This window comes from Barbus barbus, assembly GCF_936440315.1.
Source record: "Barbus barbus genome assembly, chromosome: 47".
NCBI lineage: Eukaryota > Metazoa > Chordata > Actinopteri > Cypriniformes > Cyprinidae > Barbus > Barbus barbus.
This window is the reverse complement of record NC_136725.1, coordinates 7,843,940-7,864,789: the sequence shown is the minus strand read 5'-3', so window position 1 is coordinate 7,864,789 and position 20,850 is coordinate 7,843,940. Positions and strand designations below refer to the sequence as shown.

At 40.1% G+C, this 20,850-nt stretch overlaps 2 protein-coding genes across 2 annotated transcripts; both read left to right on the top strand.

The window, feature by feature from the left end:
- The first annotated feature begins 82 nt into the window (after positions 1-82).
- Positions 83-4,203, top strand: LOC306866112 (52 kDa repressor of the inhibitor of the protein kinase-like). The gene is made up of 5 exons (XM_079411135.1): positions 83-371; positions 914-1,034; positions 1,400-1,480; positions 1,626-1,665; positions 1,920-4,203. The coding sequence occupies exons 1-5, from the start codon at positions 283-285 to the stop codon at positions 3,812-3,814; spliced, it is 2,226 nt and encodes a 741-aa protein (XP_079267261.1). The 5' UTR covers positions 83-282; the 3' UTR covers positions 3,815-4,203.
- A 915-nt stretch (positions 4,204-5,118) lies between these two features.
- On the top strand, positions 5,119-19,681 carry LOC306865946 (uncharacterized protein). The gene is made up of 14 exons (XM_079410811.1): positions 5,119-5,409; positions 5,987-6,107; positions 6,506-6,613; positions 7,815-7,851; positions 7,976-9,828; positions 9,966-9,993; positions 10,112-11,880; positions 11,973-12,021; positions 12,290-12,333; positions 12,512-12,560; positions 12,683-14,547; positions 14,675-14,711; positions 14,794-14,877; positions 14,956-19,681. Exons 1-14 carry the CDS (start codon positions 5,321-5,323, stop codon positions 18,972-18,974), a joined length of 10,152 nt encoding a protein of 3,383 aa, XP_079266937.1. The 5' UTR covers positions 5,119-5,320; the 3' UTR covers positions 18,975-19,681.
- Positions 19,682-20,850: the final 1,169 nt, after the last annotated feature.

Here is a 20,850-nt window from a genome sequence, read left to right as displayed (position 1 = left end):
AGATCCACGCTTCCTCCCAAACTACCGCCAATTTCTTCCTGTAAGCGCACGCTGATTGGCTGGGAATTTGAACTCGCTGTGCACGAGCAAAGCATTGTGGGACGGAAACGAATTCCAACGCGCTTCTCCTCCAGGCCACACAAAGCACTAGAGTGCCGATCAATTTACCACTTTATTAGTCTCTAAAACTACGTTTTTTAAAACTTTCTGGACGGAATATCATCACAGTGAGTTCAATGAACTTGATTCGCTATTAAAGATTCGACTCAGAGTGAACGCACGATGCCTAATTTCTGCGCGGCGCTAAACTGCTCCAGGAACAGCACTCATTCGGTGCTGGCGTTCTTCAGGTTTCCACGGGACCCAGAGAGGTAAATTACACACATTTTGCTCTCCTAGCTTACTCTTTGTCATCTAGACGATAGACGACTTAGTGTTTAACCTCCGTTTAAACCTTCATCTATTTTCCAGTAAGTTACAGACATTGTATGCAGAGCTGCACTGAGCCAGTTAGCTCGCTTGGCAGATCAGAAGACAATATATAGTGTTTATATGCTGCACAACGTATTGTTATATAACCAGGAGTTGTTTATCAGGCTGCCCAGTTTTACTTTGCAATTGTATTGTTTAAATGAGATAAGAAAGTGTGTTTATTAGGCCAACTGGCTGTTAAAACGCAGTTCTGATTGAATGTACTGAAAGTATATATATATCTGTCATAGATATGAACTGCATTGATCCCATTATGGATGTTGTGTATTAGCAGCTAGACACAATCAACATGGTATATTTCAGTAAAAACTAAACAATACAGAGAATATGCACTATTTTACAGTATCATAATGCTATATCCACATTAAAGTGCTATGGCAGATGCTAAAAGCCCTCCATTCATAAGATATTTATTCTGTAGGTGCAAGAAATGGGTGGAAAACTGCTGTCGCTCAGACCTTAAAGACAAAACACCGGACCATCTGAACAAATACCACAGACTGTGTGCCAGACACTTTGAACCTAACTTGATAACCAAAACCGTAAGTTGTTATTAATCCTTTTGTATAGTTCATGTGTAATTATTGTATTTTTTAATGTACTTTACCTTCATATGAATTATAATTTAAAATATAAGAAATTGTGTAGGCTATGTATCAGGGAAAAGGTGTATTTTAAGTTTCTGCTCGCTTTGCCATTCACTTAAATAGTCCTGCAGTGTGACATAAATTTCGGTGAAAATATAAATAGTAAAAAACTGCAAGTACAATAATTATACAAGAATGAAAAATGGCTGTGTAAGAGTTTTAAGTATGGCAAATAAAACGGCTTGACATCGTAACTTCCCATGAATAGATAACATGATCTCTAACATATTGCATTGCACATTATTGTGATGATTATCCAGAGCCCTTTCAGGACTGTACTGAAGGATAATGCGATACCAACCATATTTGACAATCCTTCCCTCAAACGGTCGAATAATGAGGTAAGAGTTGCTCAGTATTAATCGATGAGTTGTTACTGTACTGTATTAATCCTATCTCTTAACATTTTTAAGGTAGCTAAATGTCAATTATGTGTAAATACTGAATGTGAATGTTTTAGTAAAGAATTTGGTATGTTTCTAACAGACGGAAAATAAGGATGCCCCTGAAGCGAAGAAGAATAAATGTGAGTTGTTTTTGTGTGTTTTTTTTTTTTTTTTTTTTTGTTATTTAGATATTAAAATATAATTTTCTCATATAATTACATACCCTCCTTGCAAAATCTGTAATCTGGAGGGATATTTTTTAAATGCATTTTTACTTAGTAATGCTGTAATAAATCTCTTTGACACATTCTATTTATTTACATGAATTTCACTATACAAAATATTTACTGAATTTACACATATTGTTTTTTTTTTTGTATTTTTGTATTTTCAGCGGACTCCCAAAGTGAGCCAACGAAAGATAATAGTGAGGCAACAACCAAAGAGATCAGTGAGAGCAAAAATGGCGATGGGGTTGACAGCAGCCCCCAGGTCATTGATGAGGAAACGCTGAATAAAGAGTATCTTAAGTCTTTGTTAGATGTTGTCGTGATGATGGGAACGCAGAACATCCCTCTGCATGGGCACTCCGACAAAGAACCCAGAAGCAAAAGCTTCACTCCCAGCAACTTCCAGGCACTTTTGGAGTACCGCATCAACGCAGGTGACGAATTTCTCAGAAAGAAGTTCGAGGGGTCGCCCGTAAACCTTGAGTATTGCTCCTCCACTCAATTGCAGCAGATGCTGGAAGTGATCGAAAACTGTGTTCGTGGAGAGTTGTTGGCTGAAGTTAAAGAAGGACGCTTCTCATTGGTTGTAGACAACCTGGTGGAGATAGGTGGAGAGAGTCGTCTCCCATTGTTCATACGTTTTGTGGACAAGACCAACTCCCTCCGGGAAGAATTTGTCGGGTTTCTGCCTTTTGAGGGTGATGTGGAGGCTATCACCAAGAGGCTTATTGCTGAAGTGACCGAGAAATGTGGCCTGGACATGCAGTACTGCAGAGGACAGGCATATTTGTGTTCTGGTGTGTCCGCTATGAAGGTTAAAGCAGTGGTGGCCAGAATAGCTGAGTTACACCCGCTAGCGGTTCTCACCCCTTGCTCCAGCTGCTCTCTAAACATCTGCCTGGCTAACACAATGACCTTCACAGGAGTGCATCTCGTCATGTCTACCCTGAAAAAGCTGGATGCATTTTTCAGTAAGTCACCATTGTTACAAAATCAGCTGGACAATGCTATTTCGATCTACTACCAGGGAAACGAAGAAAAGGCCAGTGTCCTCAAAGAGGCCTGTTACTCGAAATGGACTGAGCAGCATGATACCTTCGAAGTAGCTGTTGACCTCCTGGAGTCTCTCCTGCTTTGCATGGATAGCATCCATGATAATGAAGATCACAAATGGAGCGATGAAGTAGCACACAATGCCTTTGTCATATCCGAGGCATTGGCTGATTTTGAATTTGTCATGACGTTAGTGGTGCTGAAGAACACGCTTTCCTTCTCCAGAGCCTTTGGTAAGAATCTGCAAGGCCAAACGAACGAGGTCTTCTTCGCATCTAGCAGTCTAACTGCGGTTCTGCATTCGCTGAATGAAGTTTACGAGAATATCGAGGTCTACCATGAGTTCTGGTTTGAGGAGGCTGTTAACCTGGCTGCAGCTCTTGAAATCCCAGTGAAAGTACCCAGGCTGTACTTCAGAAAACGACCAACATCTGGTGAGGAAATCCAACCTGAGACCTACTATAAAGAGCAAGTCACCCTTCCAGTGGTCAGCCATGTGATTAAGGAGCTGTCTGATCTTTTCTCTGAAAATCACCTGAAGGCTCTGAAGTCCTTGTCACTTGTCCCTGCCATCATGGGACAATTGAAGTTCAACACCGCAGAGGAGACCAGTGCAGACATTTATAAGGATGACTTGCTGAACCCAGACACCTTTCCTGCCGAGTTACACTGCTGGAAGATCAAATGGAAGCATGGCACTAAAGACGTTGTACTGCCATCAACCATCTACGAGACGCTTCAGCTGTCCGATGTGAAGTTCTTCCCCAACGTGTGTGCTCTCCTGAAAGTCCTGTACAATCTGCCAGTCTTTGCTCTGACAAATGACAAATGTAGCACTGCGAAACAACGACTGACAGCGTACCTGGAAGATACACCTGTGCATCACAGAAACAAGAGCATGGCTCTGCTCTATATTAACTGTGCTATTAAGCATGATTTGGACAGCATGGTGGAGAAATACTTGAAAATGTATCCAGATAGTGAGCCAGCAGAGAATCATGATTGATTACAGGCAGCAGCACAGTCTTACATATTGCAGTATGATGACTCTTGTCAATATGCAGTTTGTAATTTTGCAGCTATAATTTTGTTACTTTTGCTTTTTATGTACAATCATACAAGATTAACAGGACTTGACCCTTTTCTTATTGTTCTACCGTTTCATTTAACATGGTGTATATAAAAGTATACCCCCCGTTTGAATTTAAAAATATTAAAAATATATTTTGCTGACCAATTTCACGAATGTGTCTTGAAACTGTTAAATGCATTTTTCAGAATTAAATACAACTTCTGGGGGAACAAATCTTGTTTTCCGTTTTTAAACTTTTGATATAATGTGATATTAAATGATTGTTTATGATGTCAAATAAAAATGATAATTATATGTATTATAACTATTATCATTAGCATATAATGATTTTCACTTATTTGCAGGTTATTATATAGTGAGTTGCATTTTTAATACTTATATCAGGCACATAGATAATGTTTTTATATATAGATAAAATATTTACTAATTATTTCTATTGCTTTTGTTACAAATGATCTTTGAGCTATTTTACTGGTACATTATTTAATAATTCTGAGACCTGTGCATTAGATTGCAGAATCAAGTCACCATGTTATCTCATTTATTCACACATTTTTCCCACACATGCATTTAACTAATTCAAATGATACTACTGAACAAACTGCATGCCTTTTTAAAATGTGAAATTATGCTATATCGTGGGATGATTCTTGCTGAGTCAAAAATGGCCCAATAAGGCACAAGAAAAGGTTCATATGTTTTACTACTAGGCAGTTGTGGGGTAAATTATATAATCCTTACAAAACGCCTTTAAATATGAATATAAGTTTTAACCAAACATGGTGGTTGTATGTGTTTTATGACATCTTTCATAGGGGTAAAGTAAAATTAAACAGCTGTGACCATATGAAATCAAGACTAGCTGAATTTGTAATTTGTCGTTGCAAAGTACATCAACGACGCATATTAGATTCCTCAAAGTCAGATATTACTATGTGGGACTAAATGGGTTAGACTCCTATGAAAGAATCAGGACTGATAAAGTGGTATTAAAAGGGTGTGACCTCGAATGTTCACGTGGGTTACAAAAACCTTGGCGCCTCGTGGAGAAGGGGAACTAATTTGTATTTGAGTCGTCATTTTGTGATGATACTTTTACAAAAGAAGTTGTGCAGCATTTTTTTACTTATTCTGGAAGGGGAACGAATGACGGTGATATCGTTATTTGTTTGGGGGGGGTCCGTCCTCAGTTTAGTCCATTTCCGCTCTACATAGGTGTTCTTCCTGGTTGTTGATTCCTCTGTGAAAGTAGCAACATTTCGGCCATGAGCAAGTTCCAGTAGAATGCACGCGACGATTGGAAATAACGCCCGATAGCGTGAAATCTGTGTAGATGCGCGCGCGCGTTTTGCTGCCAAAGCGTCTCCTTTTGCGCTGAAGGATTTGTGCAATGCAGTGTTCATTTTGATTAAGTCCAAAATGCCCGACTGCTGTGCCGCAGCAAACTGCAAGCAGAGTACGGACCAGTCCAACGTTTCCTTCTTCAGGTTCCCGCTGGATCCTGTTCGGTGAGTGCAGTCTTTAAATGCAATCGCAATTTAATCGATGCTGTTTTTTTCCTATTTATATTTTTATTTAAGTACAGAATGAGCAAGTTAGCATCGTTTGTTAGCTTGTTAGCTTCTGCCCCCTTTTACAATGATTCAATGAATGCATGGCACCCTTATTGTGGGCTTTGCTTTCCCTGTTGCTTTCATTAATTTGGTTACGCAAAGATTTTTTTGGTTTGCGAGGGCCTGTTTTTTAACTGGCAAGCATGAAATTAGGTTATCTTTCGCATTTCTTCAACGTGATTGCTGCAACTTTTAAGGGGTTACAGTAACCAATTGACTTCTGTACACGTTCGCCATCATCAGGCCCTTCCCAAAATGGCAGGAATTTAATTCCCTCAGAATACGTTATTCTGTTCAGGGCTTGATTTGTGCCGTTGCTTTCTTCTTGTGGGATTTGGATGTCAAACTGAGTATTTTGGTGTTTATTAAACGCATGTGCTTTGTTTTAGACTTGTGATTTTGATTGTTGAGATTTGTAGTCATGGTAAAATATCACTTTTGCACTACTGCCCTAACCTTACTTCATCTTTAGATGTAAACAATGGGTGGGTAAATGCCACAGACCAGATCTGGAGACCAAAACACCTGAAGATTTACACAGGAACTACAGATTGTGCTCAAAACACTTTGAGACCTCAATGATATGTCAGCAAGTAAGTTGCATGGTTTTTGGCGAGCATCTTCTATTTAAAAAAATTAGGTTTTTATTTTTATTTTATCATGAATAGCCATTTGTAAAATTTCATTTGCTTTTCAAAAAAAAAAAAAAAAAATTACTTTTTTTTTTTGTTTGTTTTTTTTCAAAATGTAAAGAAGATTAAATATTTCACAGTATTAAATTTATTATGGATGCCATAAAAATAAAACTATTTCCAGCAACATAAGCCTCTAGCATAGAGTGTCATTAAATTGTATTTTGTATAAATGTCTGATTTATGTTCGTTTTTTTCGAAATATATAGCATTCACAGGTCCCCAATTATGTCAACCTGCCCCCACCCCCTGACATGACACAGTTAACCCTTAATGTGTAAAACTCCTTTTTATTTCAGAGCTCTCAGAAAACTGTTTTGAAGGATGATGCCGTTCCTACTATGTTTGATTTTGCAACCAACAAGGACAATGCACAAACTACCAACAGAAAAAGGACACGGGAGAAAGTGAGTATCTAATGTACACATCAAGAATCAGAAACTTGTTTTAGTCGGTTTCATAACTTTCTTGCTTTGTGAATAGACTGAGAAAAACTTTTCTTGAGAAATATTATTTTAAAAATATCAAAAATCTGTTTTTCTTTAATATTTGTGTTTATCTCAATATAAGAGAAACACAAGAATAATGATGAGTAGTAGTTTAATAATGAGTAGTCTCTAGCAACTTATTTAAAGACAGATCTTCCAAAATCTGGAAAATAACCAAATGAAGACAATGAAGTGTTCTGTACTGGGTTTTAAAGAGTTCCTTTGTAAAGATTGGCACCGTGAACCCAGCACACATAAGTAGCATCAAGTAGATATTCAATGCAAAGTGTTTTATCAGTTTATTCAGCACAAAGACTTATATATCAGTACAATCTTATGCAATACAGGCTTTTATTAACTTAAAATAATGAAGCAAACTACTTGCCTGTCTTTTATTTTTTGATTAAGTTTATGCAGTTAAATACAAAGTGACAAGGTAAACAAACACTTTGGGGATTGATTTCTGTGTAGATTACTTATCATTTGAATGTGATTCCATCATCTCATTTAAATTAGATTCCGTGCTTGTAATAGTTCTCAATAGCTCACTCCCTCAACAAGCATTTTATAATTTGTAGCCATCATTGTTATTAATTCATTGTTTTTATTTGTTATTATGGCAGTGGTTCACAAATTGTGAAGGAGGGGGGATACTGCAGGGGGGGCGCGGGCCATCTGCAGTAAAAGTAAAACAAGTAAACAGTAAACAGCCAACGGACGTAACTTAGAATGGGATATGGATCGGTTTGTGAAAGGGAAGAGAAAAGCCATAGATGAAGTCGCACACACCCAGGCAGGTGCTGGTAATTCAAAAGCTTAATATGATGAGGCATATCTTTCTCTCGGCTTCACTCACCGTGTCTACACCGGATACTAAAGTTGTCGCGTCGCGCCACAATAGCTAGAGGCTGTCTACACTGTACACAACAATGCAACCGTTGCAAATCATTTTAACTTCGTGTCAGTACATAAGTTTAATGTCGGGGATTTGTCATGCCGGAATTTTTTTTTTATAGGTTTAAGGGGGCCGCAACCAAAAAAGTGAGATAACCACTGCATTATGGACACATTGTAGCGTTGACTACAAATTATAGATTTTTTTTTGTTTCCTTTTTTCCAGACAGGAGAGGAGCCTGTTGCCACAAAGAAAACTAAAGGTAGGTAATGCATTTCCATGTCAGCATTTTTAAATTCTGTTTTCTCTTTGTAATTACACAAACTAATTACAGCAGATTCTCTACATTTTTGTTTTTAAGTGTGTTTGTGTTCTGCTTTTTTAAGGTACCACCAATAACTCAAACCCCTCTGTGCCAGAGGCAGAAGCTATAGTTGAGAGTGATTCAGCTGAGAACAGCGACACGCACAATCCTCCTGCACATGATGAATCAGAGAAGGAGGATCCTGCTATTTACAAAGCGAAGGAAATTTTGAAAGACTACTTCAAGGAGACTTTAGCTTTCACTGGTTTTAGCATCACCAACAGTGCATCTCTTAATGCTGTAAAACCACTGGGCAATGACCCAGCTAGGCCAGTTTCTGTCAACACCATATGCGCAGAAAAGATTGACCAAAAAGAAGTGCTCACCTTAGGTGAGGATGTGATGCGTGAGGAGATCCTCAATAGCTTGCGCCTTGCACGCTTCTTTTCCATACTTCTCCAAGACAGAGTAAGCATTGAGGGCAAGGACCAGATTCCTGTGTTTATCCGCTCAGTCACTGGTGAAGGCTTTCCACAGAAGCACCTCATGGGATTCCTTCCTTGCGATATTGACTCTGACACTCTGTTCCTTATGCTTATATCTGAGATCCGGAACAAGTGGGGCCTGCGGATGGAGCACTGCCGCGGATTCACCTACCTGTCATCAGGTGCCATGTGTCAGAAACTTAAGGATCTCTCCTGCAGGATGCTGCGGGATTTTCCACAGGTAGTTTTGTCCCCCAGTGAGCCTTACGCCTTCAATGTGTGGTTGATTCGCTCCATGCCCATCCTTCCAATTCAGGATGTTGTTGATACTGTAGAACAGGTTGCTGCCGTTATTAGGCAATCAGAAACTCTGGCAAAGAAACTTGATGGCAAGATCACTGCTTCATACAGCCACATCAAAGGCGAAGTGGACCGAGTGAAGGACTCTTGTCAGAACCATTGGGAATATGCCACCGATGCTTTCCAGACAATGCTTGATATCTTGGAGCCGCTTTTGAGCAGCATTGGAGAGATGTGCACCAGTGCCCTTTCAGATGTGGACACAGACACCGTCGTAGTGCTTCTAATGCTGAAAGAGAAGCTGAAGAACTTTGATTTCATCATTACACTTGTGGTCTTGAAGAATACGCTGTGTTGTGTAAGCATCCTGAACCCCAGCCTCAGGGGGATAATCAGCATCAGCAGCACATTGCAGTACACCATCTCTAACGCCTTGAAGCTTCTAACCAAACATATGCAGGAGATCGACATTTTTCACAGAAAGTGGTTTTCTGATGCAGTCGGCAGAGCCAAGAAGTTGGGGGTGCCAGTCAATCTGCCAGTGGAGATGGTGACAAATGGTGATGGTGCAGAGAAACCACAAGCCTCTTTGGAGGATTATTACAGGGAAGCACTGAGCAAGAAGGTTTTACAATACCTTGTTGATGAAGTCAAAAGAGTCCTAGGCACTGAAATGGCAAGAATCCTCAGATGGTTGTCATTGGTGCCCTCATACATGGCTGACCACAATTTTAGCATCCGCAAAGACAAAGTTGCTGATGCTAACCTGAATAACTTGGCTCGTCCTGACTCCTTTTATGATGAGCTGGGCTGTTGGGAAGTGAAATGGCGACATGCTAGCAAGCGAAGGATTCTTCCCACCAGTGTGTTTGCTACCCTCAAGATCCCTGATATAGGCTTTTACCCAAATGTGCAGAGCTTGTTGAGAGTGTTGGGCACCATCCCTTGTGTCCGCGCAGAATCTGATGTGTATGGGCACTATGACATGGTGTTGGACCGCTATCAGTCCTACATGAAAGAAGTACAAGTGGAAAAGAGACTGAGCAATATGGCCTTTGTTTATGTCAATCAAGATGTCCACTTCAGCACTGAGGAAATGGTGGAGGCATATGTAAAGAAATATCCAGAAATCCTGCAGCTATTACATGAAGTAAGTACGGTTTTGGTAACTAATTAAATTTGATTTGTATTTAATTATATTTCGCTTTAGGAGATAAATAATGGCAAAAACTAAGCATGCTTTTAACAAGCTGTTCACCGTTTTAATCCACTTTTTTTTTTTTTAAGGATGATGTAATGGAAGTGCAACCATCAGGTAAAGCTTCTCCCCTTTTTGGTTTTGATAGCTTGAATAAGAAAAAATGTAACTCAGCTGAATTTTATGTTAAATACAGTTGTTGATTTTATTTATTTTACTCCAACTCATATAACAGTTCCTGAAACCAGTGCAAATGACGCCTCTAAAGAAGATACAGAAGAACCAAGAGAGATGACTTTAAATATGGACATTGAGCGACAGAAACCACCTGAGTGTGCAGAAACTGATAAAGAGGCATTAAAATCAGCGTTACAGACCGCTGTCACGGCAGCATACGGCAGACAAAGCAGACACACTCAGGGTGATCAAGATCAAGAAGTAGAATATGTGACCAAATCCGAGATGAATGAAGTCCTTAAAGTGTGTGAGGATGTTGTAAGAGAGAGGATTCTTTCAGAGCTCGGAAATTCATTCTTCTCCCTGTTTATCGACCGAATTGTAAGATTGGGAGAGACAGAATTCTTACCTATGTTCATCAGATTTGTTGACAGTTTTGATGTCATGCGCCTTGAGCTTCTGGGTTTTATCGAGGTTACTCATGACACTGAGGCCATGTGCGAACGACTTTTTGATGTTGTCACCAAAGAATGGCGTCTCGATTTGAGCTACTGCAGAGGCCAAGCTTACCTTGGCTCTGGGGAAGTGTCCTACAAGCTCAAGGCCTTTGCATGTAAAATACAGGAGCAGTATCCTCTTGCTATATGCACACACTGCTCATGTTACTCTTTCAATACCTGGTGGTCCAGGTCAGTTCCAGTAGCTGCAGTCATCAGAGCCATAGACACGTTAGAGGAGATAGTGTCATTCTTCCACAGCATGCCTGCGCTCGAGAAACAGTTAGATCAAGTCTTAGCCATAGGCCTAAGAGAGAGCTATGAGAAAATCCATGAGCTTCAAGGAAATTTCTGCTCCTCTTGGCTTGAGAAACACGACTCTTATGAAGTCTTTGCTCAGATTCTGGAGCCTCTGGTAGATTGGCTTGAAAATATTGATAACTGCCAACCACAAAGATGGAGTTTGGCAGTATCCAACCGAGCCAAGAGACTACTTCAGTTAATAAAGGACTTTGATTTCATTGTGGCAATTGTTGCGCTAAAAAATGCCTCATCCTTCACTAGAGAACTGAGTGCAGCATTACAGAAGGACCATTTTAGTGCTGCCTCGCAGCTCAGCCAGATCAGTGGTATTGTGGCCACGCTTAACAGAGTGAAAACCAACATCAAGGTTTTCCATCAGAATTGGTTTGATGAAGCTTCATGTTTTGCTCAGAGTCTGGGTGTGCAGGTTAAAGTGCCTGATAGTGTGATTGTTCCAAGGGACAGCCTCTTGAAGCCAGGTTCATACTATAAAGACGCAATGAGTGTCCCTTTAGTTGACCACCTTATAAACATGGTGAAAGACTATTTCTCTGATGACCACAAGGAGGCTCTCAACTTATTGTCCTTGGTCCCGTGCTCTGTGACAATGAGCTATGTTTTTGAAACACTCAAGTCAAAACCTCCATTGTACATTGGTGACCTTCCCGATCCTGACAACTTCTTCACAGAGCTAAGCTGCTGGAAAGTGAAGTGGAAAACGAAAGTGGTTAGTGTAACCATACCAGAGACCATTTTTCAGACTCTGCGTCTACCCCTCATGCAGTACTTCGTAAACATCAACACATTGCTGAAGATAATGTGTGTGTTGCCAAGCACAGCTTTAGAATATTGTGGTGAGGTGAAGCGGCACAAAATGTATCAAGACTACTTGAACATCACCTCACCTATGGACAGATTGCCCTGTTTAGCCGTGCTTCAGGTGGGCACTGACTTTAACAGAGACCTAGACCGAATGGTTGCTCAGTGCTTAAAGCTCACACCTAAGACACTGGAAGGTATTTGCCTGGTAAGGATGAGTTTTTAAGTAATTTGTTGCTTGCTTCAAAAATGTTTGATTTGCTTTCCAGATGTGTTCCTAAAGTCTGTTTTACTTCACAGGACAAAGAATCCAAAACCTTTGGAAGGACTGTTGAACTACAAACACAAGGTGTGTAATAATATTTTTATTTCTGGCTTTTTTCTTTCTTGAAGGGGGGTGAGTGAAAGCAGTATTTAGAGTAGAGATGTCAGTAATCAAAGAGAATTCTGTTGTTTTACCAGTAGATTGAGCTGTATTTCGATTTAAAATTGAGGTAAACAACAAAACATGAATGCATGAGTTGTTCACAGTAAGATCAGTAACATAAATTTGGAAAATAGGTATGGTGATTTTTAATTTCATGTCGACATTAATGCTTACTTTTCCAACATTGCAGATGACACCCACATGGATGAAGTAGAGGACAGGGAAGCTCAGCAGGTTTGTAAAGTTGTGATGATAATTGTTATAATAACACATAATTTTTCAAAGGGTTTAGAGAATTGATTGAGTTGAAAATGGTTTTAAACTATTTTAGGTAAAATGTTGATTCATATCAGCTAGTGATAGCTGATTGCTTTTTTCCAGTTTTGTTCATAAGTAGTATTTCTATTCACAGGACAAAGACTCCAGAATACTTGTTGTGAATTCTGAGATAACAGGCAGTGGTATGTCATTTTTGGAAATGGTCTTGCATTTGAGTTCTTAATGTTTGAATGTTTAATGAAATATTTGTTTTATTGAAAACGCTGTATTTGTTGTCTAAAACAATGTTTACCCTGACTTTTAGAAGCAGAAATCTACAAAGAGGGAACAGAGAGCACAGAGACTCAGCAGCAACCTGAAAACTTAGAAGTGGTTGCTGGTTGCATGGAAGTGGCTGCTGAGGAGCAGGTTGAAAAGATTGAAGAAGTGGAGCAGGTTCCAGATGAGAATGGCCATTCTGATGAACCATCTGACAACATAAAGAACTGTGAAGAAGTCTTTAAACAGGCAGCTACGCTTGCAAGGAGAAACTGCTCATTGATCGACCTTGATGAAACAGAACAAGATTCTGTTGTTCAGAAACTTGCCTCATGTCAGTGGGTGAAGGAGGAAGGGACATTGTTTTCAGAGGGAGAAATGTTACAAAGTATTGTGAAGGCCATACGGGAAACAATCCTCACTGAAGTTCAGGACTCTCCTTTCTTTTCCATCATCACTGATAGAGCTATTTCAGTGGGTGAGGCGAAGTTCCTACCAGTCTTTGTTAGATATGTGAATGACTGTATTCCTAAAGTGGAGCTTATAGGATTTTTGCCCTTTGATGAAACCTCTGATGTGGATTTGCAAGCTAAGGCTCTTTCAGAAACACTTGAAGATGAGTGGGGACTTCAGATGGCCTGCTGTCGTGGCCAGTCCATCACATGCTTTGGTACGGGGAGCAAAAGTCTCAGGAAGATGGCTTTGGGATTTTTAGAGAGCTATCCATTAGCTGTGAACACTCCCAGTGAGTCTTGTGGACTTGCCTATTGGCTGGCTTTAAGCCTACAAAATGCATCCATTACAAAGGTTCTAGAGACAGCTGAGGATCTATTACAGTTTTTTGACCAGTCACCCAAATTAGAGAGCGAGCTTGCCAAGACCATGGATGGGCTGCTGAATACTCCACGGGAAGCACTTGCAGAGATCCCAGAGACCTGCCTGTCCAGATGGAAGAAGAGAGAAGACTTCTTTGATATTTTAGTGGACATGCTGGACGGAGTCCTGAACTGCTTGGATTCTGTGAGCACCAACTCCAGTGGGTCATGGAGTGATAGCATGTCACTGCATTCCCAGACCCTGTCCACAGCTCTTAGACAGGTTGATTTTATCATCCCCCTAGTGATCTTGAAGAATGCCTGTTCACCTTTGAGGAATTGCAGCACTGTGTTTCGCTGTGGAAACCCTGCTGACATTATTTGCGAGTTTGAGAAGATTATGCCAATAATAGATACTTTTAGCAAGATGTTGGACAATGTGAGTGTGGTGCATTCTGTCTGGTTTGAGGAGGCAGTGGAGCTTGCAACTAAGGTCATGGGATTGCTGTCATATGCGGAATCTGTCAGTAGCTATGATTCACCAGAAACATTTTACATGGAAGCAGTTAGCTTACCAGTTCTGAATGGTTTGATTGAAGAAATGAAGTTTAACTTCTCAGAGAATCACCTAAAAGCCCTGAAAGTTTTGTCCCTTTTGCCAACATGCAACCCTCTGCCTATTCTCCCAGAATCCACAGATAAACTGCACACTATATACCTGAGTGATCTCCCTGACCCAGAAACAGTGGAAGAAGACATTAACACCTGGGCCACGGTATGGAGGGAGAAGTATCAAGATGTTTGTCCTCCCACCTCCATCTCTGAGACATTGCTTCATAATGAAGCCAAAAACCTTCCAAATGTTGCAACCCTTCTTAAGCTTGTGGCTGTGTTGCCCAGCATTAGCATGGAGTGTGATCTAATGAAGACAACGCTAAACTCTTTGAGGACCTTACTCCGAGATGGTATCTTCAGCAGGGGCAGTAAGACTGATGCAGTAATGCTCCTTATGCATCGCCAGACACTACAGAGCCTGGAAGAGGTGATTGAGAAATGCATGGCGGGTGATCCAGAAAGTAATCAATTTCTTGCTCAGGTGTGGTAAATTTCTTAGTGTTTACGCTGTTAATAATTCTCATTGTCTAAAAATATCAAATTAACACACACAGATATCAAGTGATAAACAAAAAAAATTCCTTTTTTTATTTTCTTCATACATGTAGGTAAAGTCAAGAGTTAATCACCTGAGAATGGAAGGTGGTAAGTAAGCTCAAATGGGCTTTCAAAGTAATGAAATTGCTGTTGTGTTTTATTCTGACACTCTCTTTCCTGTCATTTTCAGAGGTGATTGCCATGGCTCCACAGGATATGGTTGCAGATACAAATGGTTCGGATTATCCACAAGAGGAAAATGTTGCTGGAATCGGTAAGTAATGTTAAATGAAAAATATTAGTAATAAGTAATTTATCGCTTTTTATTAAATATTATGTCTCATCCTTTTAGATGTAGAAACTGCTGCTCCAGAGGAAATTCTAGTGGAAACCAATGACTCTAGTGAAATAGAAAGAGCTGAAGAAAATACACCTGACCAGCCATCATCTTTAACACCTAGCAGCTCAGACAAAGCCACAACTGCAGCTCAAGTCATCCCTGCTTGCAGCTTTCTGCCAACCAGCACACCTGACCAACCAACAGAATCTGTCCAAGATGCCGCTATGCAATCTACAGCAGCAGAACCTGATAGAAGTGATCAACTGATCGTACTTGTTCAAGATGTAAATGATCGGTCTGAAGTACTTGATCAGTGTGGAATTGGTCTACCAGTAACAGGGGATCAAATAGTTACTAATCAAGGTGGAACTGAGCAGTCCAATGAAGAAGAGCCAGTTAGTACTGTTCAGGCAGTATCAGCTAATCAAAGTGAATCTGATCAACCTATGGAAGTTGATCAGTTTGTTGCCACAGAACCAGGTGAAACTGACCAGCCACCAACAGAGGAACAAAGTATACCTGATCAGTTAATGGCAGTTGCTCAAGTTGATACTGATTCATCCGTAGTTGCTCAAGATGAAGGTTGTCACACAGTAACAGGCTTAGCAGATGGTCAGTTTGTGTCAGAGGATCAGAGTGAATCGGTTCAGCTCATGTCAGTTGATCACAGTGTAAATAAGTTAGAGTCAGTCCATCAAAGCGAAACAGATCATCCCATGGAAATTGATGTGAGTGGAAATAATCCATATGTAGTTGAAGATCAGAGTGGAAATGGCCAGCCAGCAACAGGGGAACAATGTGTAGTTGAGCAGTTGGAAGTTAGTTCAGTTGAAACTGATCAGTCTATTGTAAAAGTTCAGGATGAAGCTTGTCAGTTATTAACAGTGATAGCAGATGAAGCAGAAACTGGTCAACTGGTATCAGTGGAACAAATTGGGTCTCATGAACTTGAGGCTGTTGATAACTCTGGAAATGGTCATTCTGTAGCAGCAGGTCAGGACAAAACCGGTCAGTCAGTAACCGAAGATCAGATAGTAAATGATCAGTTTGTGACAGATGGTCAATTTGAAACTGTAAATTTAGTAGTAAAAAGTCAAGATTCTATTCAGACAGAACATGGATTAGCAAATGAAGGTGAGTTAATATCAGAGGATCAGAGTGAATCTCATGAGCTCATGGTAGTTGACTCTGGGAAAGATCAGACTCTAACATCAGATCACAGTGTAACTGGTCAGTCAGAAATAGCAGACCCAAGTGTAACAGAACAGTTCATAGTAGTTGGTCAAGTTGAAAATGATCATTCCATTGTAGAGGATCAAGATGAGAAGGGTCAGACAGAAACTGGGTTCCAAAGTGAAGGTGAAACAAGTCAGTTAGTATCAGGAGATCAAAATGTATCTGATCACCCCATGGTAGATGACTCTGGAAATGATCAGCCTGTAACAGGAGATCAAAGTGTAACTGGTCAGTCAGAAATAGGAGACCCAAGTGTAACAGAACAGTTCATTGTATTTGGTCAAGTTGAAAATGATCATTCAGTAGTAGATCATCAAGATAAAACCGGTCAGACAGAAACTGGGTTCCCAAGTGAAGGTGAAACTAGTCAGATAGTATTAGGAGATCAAAATGTATCTGATCAGCTCATGGTAGATGACGACTCTGGAAATGATCAGTCTGTAACAGCAGATCAAGATGTAACCTGTCAGTCAGTTACAGAAGATCAAAGTGTGCCTGATCAGTTTATAGCAGATGGTCAAGTTGAGTCCGATCAGTCTGTAGTTAAAGGTAAAAATGAAACTGCTCAGACAGAAACTATATTACCACACAAAGTTGGAACTAGTCTGTTAATATTAGGGGATCAATGTGGAGCTGATCAGCTCATGGTAGTTGACTCTGGAAATGAACAGTCTGTAACAGTAGATGATAGTGGAACTGGTCAGTCTGTCTTACCAAATGAAGTTGGAACTGATCAGTTAGTTTTGGGAGATTGTGGATCTGATGAGCTCATGGTTGAGTCTGGAAATGAACAGTCTGTAACAGTAGAGCAAAGTGGAACTGATCAGTCATCACCAGATCAAATTGTAACTGATACATTTGTGGAAGTTGCAGCTCATCAGCCTATAGTAGAACGTCAAAGTGGATTTGGGTTAGAAGATGGAAGTGGAACTTGTCAGATAGCATCAGGGAATCAAAGTGGAAATGATCAGCTTGTGGCAGATGAACCCTGTGGAAATGATCAGTCTGTAGTAGAATCTCAAGGTGAAACTATTCTTGCAGTTGCATTGAATCAAAGTGTACCTGATCAGTCTGTGGCACTTAGTCAAGGTGGAAATGATCAGATAGTACCAGGGAATAAAAGTGATACTGATCAGTCCAACATGGATCAGGTTGGCCTTGAGCAGCCCAAAGTAGCTGCGGCTTGTGGCACATATCTGTTCAGTTCAGTGGCTCCAGATTGCTCAGACCAAGAAACTGCAGCAGTACACATTTGCCTTGATCAGTCCTCTGCAGTAACTCCAAGTGTTACTGACCATTGCACACCTGCTTCACCTGAGGATATTACTGATCACCCCATGGCAGCAGAATCTGAAGGCACAGTCCAGTCTGAAGTAAAGGCTCAGAATAGTGCAAACCAAGTAGTTGCCCTGGATGGCACTGGAATACAAAAAATAGTTTTTACCCCCTACAATGCTGTTGCTCGAGAGGAATTGCTCAAGGAACTGTGCAACATAAAGTTCTTTTCTATAGTCACTGAGGAAGAGTTTGCAATCGATGGCCAACCATACATCTCTGTAGGAATACACTACCTTAACAAACAAGACATAAAGTGTGAAAATATATTGGCCTTTATCCCGCTCTCCACAAACATTACTTCATTCGTTGATACGCTCACCATCGCTCTTTCTGAGAAATGGGGTTTGAACTTGGCACTCTGTAGAAGTCAAACCTTGGCAAGACCAGGTGCCTCAGTCTCTCAGATGACACAGGCTTCAGCTTTGCTTTCCCAGAGACTCCCTCATGCTTTCAGTTTCCCAAACCTTGTAACTCCAAAATCTTTGCTAGCCTGTTTGTCCTCCCTGAGAGAGATAACTCACTGTTTTGAGTGCTTGGAGCAGCTCTTCATGTGGTTCTCTGAGGATATTCAGCGACGTGTAAGACTGGAGGATGCTGTTGTACATTTGTTCCAGGAGGACGAAAGGAAGGCCAGTGAGCTGAAAGCCAAGATCAGCAGCAATCAATTGGCAATGAGCCATGAAGTTCTGGAACTCACTACAGACATTCTAGAGGCCATCATCTTTTGCTTGAATGAGATGAAAGGGAACCAAGATAATGAGGCAAACACAGCAAAGGCTCAGAGCTTCCTTTCTGCTATCCAAAATTTTGATTTCATTTTGACGGTTGTGATTATGAAAAACATCTTGAGCCTCACCAAAAGCATAAGCATGAGTCTTCAGGGAAATTCCTATGATGTGTATCAAGCTGTAAACCGCGTGTCTGATCTGCTGCCCTCTCTCAGTGAAATGAAGAACAGTATTGACTCGCATCATCAAACCTGGTTTCAAGAGGCTGTTGCTTTAGCTTCTAAGCAGGTACCTTCACTACAACCACCCTTAAATGTGCACTACAGAGAGGACATCAGTACAGGGGCCATTGAGCACTGTATTGCTGAGATGGAAGGACTCTCCCAGGATGTTCTGTCTGCTGTTCGCTGCTTGCAGGTTGTGCCTTATGTCATGTCCAAAGTGGAGGGATGCTGCAACAACACTGAGTTTGTCAAGGTGTTCCAAGATGTCTTACCTGACCCAAACTCCTTCCAGGATGAGCTGCAGATGTGGAGGGACAGGTGGCAAGACTGTATTGCCAGTCATCAGCACCTACCCGACACTGTTCTCGGCACTCTCAAAACTTCTGACATTGAGTCTTTTCCCAACATTTCAACTATCCTTAGGCTCCTGGCTGTCCTACCCTACTCCAGCACGCATAGTAGCTTCACACAGGGAAAGATGAAATCTGACCTGTACCCTCTGTAGTAGGCTTGGCTTAGCTAGCTTCCCCCAAACAAGCTGTCTAATAGGATGTCATACACTGCTGAAACTTCAGAATGTCCCACTGTATTCTCTAAACTGTAGATCACATCTGACTGTAGGTTTCAGTATGTTTATTTTATTAGTTGAATTAGACCTGTACACTTTAAGTATAATCACATAATGGTTTTATTGATGTTTTGTCTTTTTTATTATTTCTTTTCCTTTTACGTAAGTGGCATGGAAAAAGAGGACTGCCAATTGGGACCAATGTCTTGCCAAAAAAAAACAGAATAGGATGCCCTTGGGGGGCCTTACTGCTTTGTGCCTTTATGCAAAAACCCTACATAATACTTTGAATCATGTGACAAAAAGTCTGGATGGACACTTTCACACCACACTTTTTGGGAATTTCCTAATATCTTCAGGAACTTTTAAAGACTTCAAATCATATAAATATTCTGAGATGCATTGTGAGGAAAAGAGAATCATGTTTTATCACAATGAATTATAACTGTTATATTGTCAATGTCATCCCATGGCACAAGCTAAGACCAGTCTGTCCCTGTATCATTATGCGTGTTACAATGTTTGATTTGTTTGCAGTTTTATTTAGATAAATGGATTTTTCTGTAAACATTTCTCCCAGAAGCCCTCCTCACAAAGGAAGCGTTCATATATATTTGACTAAAATAAATAAAATCATTGGAAAGAAGCAGTGTTTTATATTTCAATCTCTTCTCAATTGAAAAACGGACTATTTAAGGATGTCCACAAGATGGCAATGTACACCTGTTATAGTTTGGTATGTACCAGTGGGTAAGGACTGATTCATCTGGGGGTTTTTGTTGGGTTTTTTTCCCTGAGACTTTTTGCCTAGATGATTTGTTATACATAGTAGAAGCTCATTTAATCGTAGGAACATTAATTTATTCACCCTCAATGAAGCTAGTGTGTGTAATAGATTCATTTGTGTGTGCTTTTTCTTCCCCACATTACTGACACCAATATCTAGAGAGCAGGGTGACTGGTGCTAATACATGCATAATACAACAGCATATTTAATAATGTCAAATGATACACAAATTGTTGAAATAATTGCAATTATGGATTTTTTCTTTATGCATAACACAAACTTATTTTCTAAATGGAGTTTTGTGTGTGTTTTTTTTTTAACGGCTGATTGGCTCTTAATATAAAATATTTATATTTATTATGCTATACTAATTAAATTTCTTAATGTTACACTATTGTGGTGGTAGTCTAACAACTTATGTAATTGGCTGGTTACATCTTTTACCTTGTTTTATCTGTTCAGTTATTTTAGTTTTGTGTTTTAAGACTTTTAGTCTTGTTTTAACTGATTTAGTCTTGTGTACCCTTTTTTTTATTTTTTTTTTGCCTTGGTTTTTTTCCAAACTAAGGAGAAGAATCCCACTTCTGTTCACCACTTCCTGCCAGTGTTCACTAATCTTCCACTAAAAGTTAAAGGTAGTTAATGATTGTCTTCACTTTTTAATGCCTTTTTTAAGAGTTCAGGCTTTTCACAAAATAGCATTGGCCCCCTGTAGCCTGTCGATGTTTTGCATCCATTCTTTAACCCTTGGTTCGTAGACTCCAGATCCATCATAGAATATTGTTTTCAGGAGTAGATTTCGAGATGTCATTGAGAAGCAATCAGTCTCCCATTTCCATGTAACCTTGGACCTATGATTCACCCTTGGGGGCTAGAGCCTTTGACCTTTTAGGGTCGTTTCTTGTGAGAGCAGCAGTAGATGTGGTTGGAAAGGCAGGAAAATAAAGCTATTAACAAGACAAGGCCACAGTAATTACAACTACAAATCAATTAAGGCCTGCTTTATTACTTTATTGTGGCAGATTG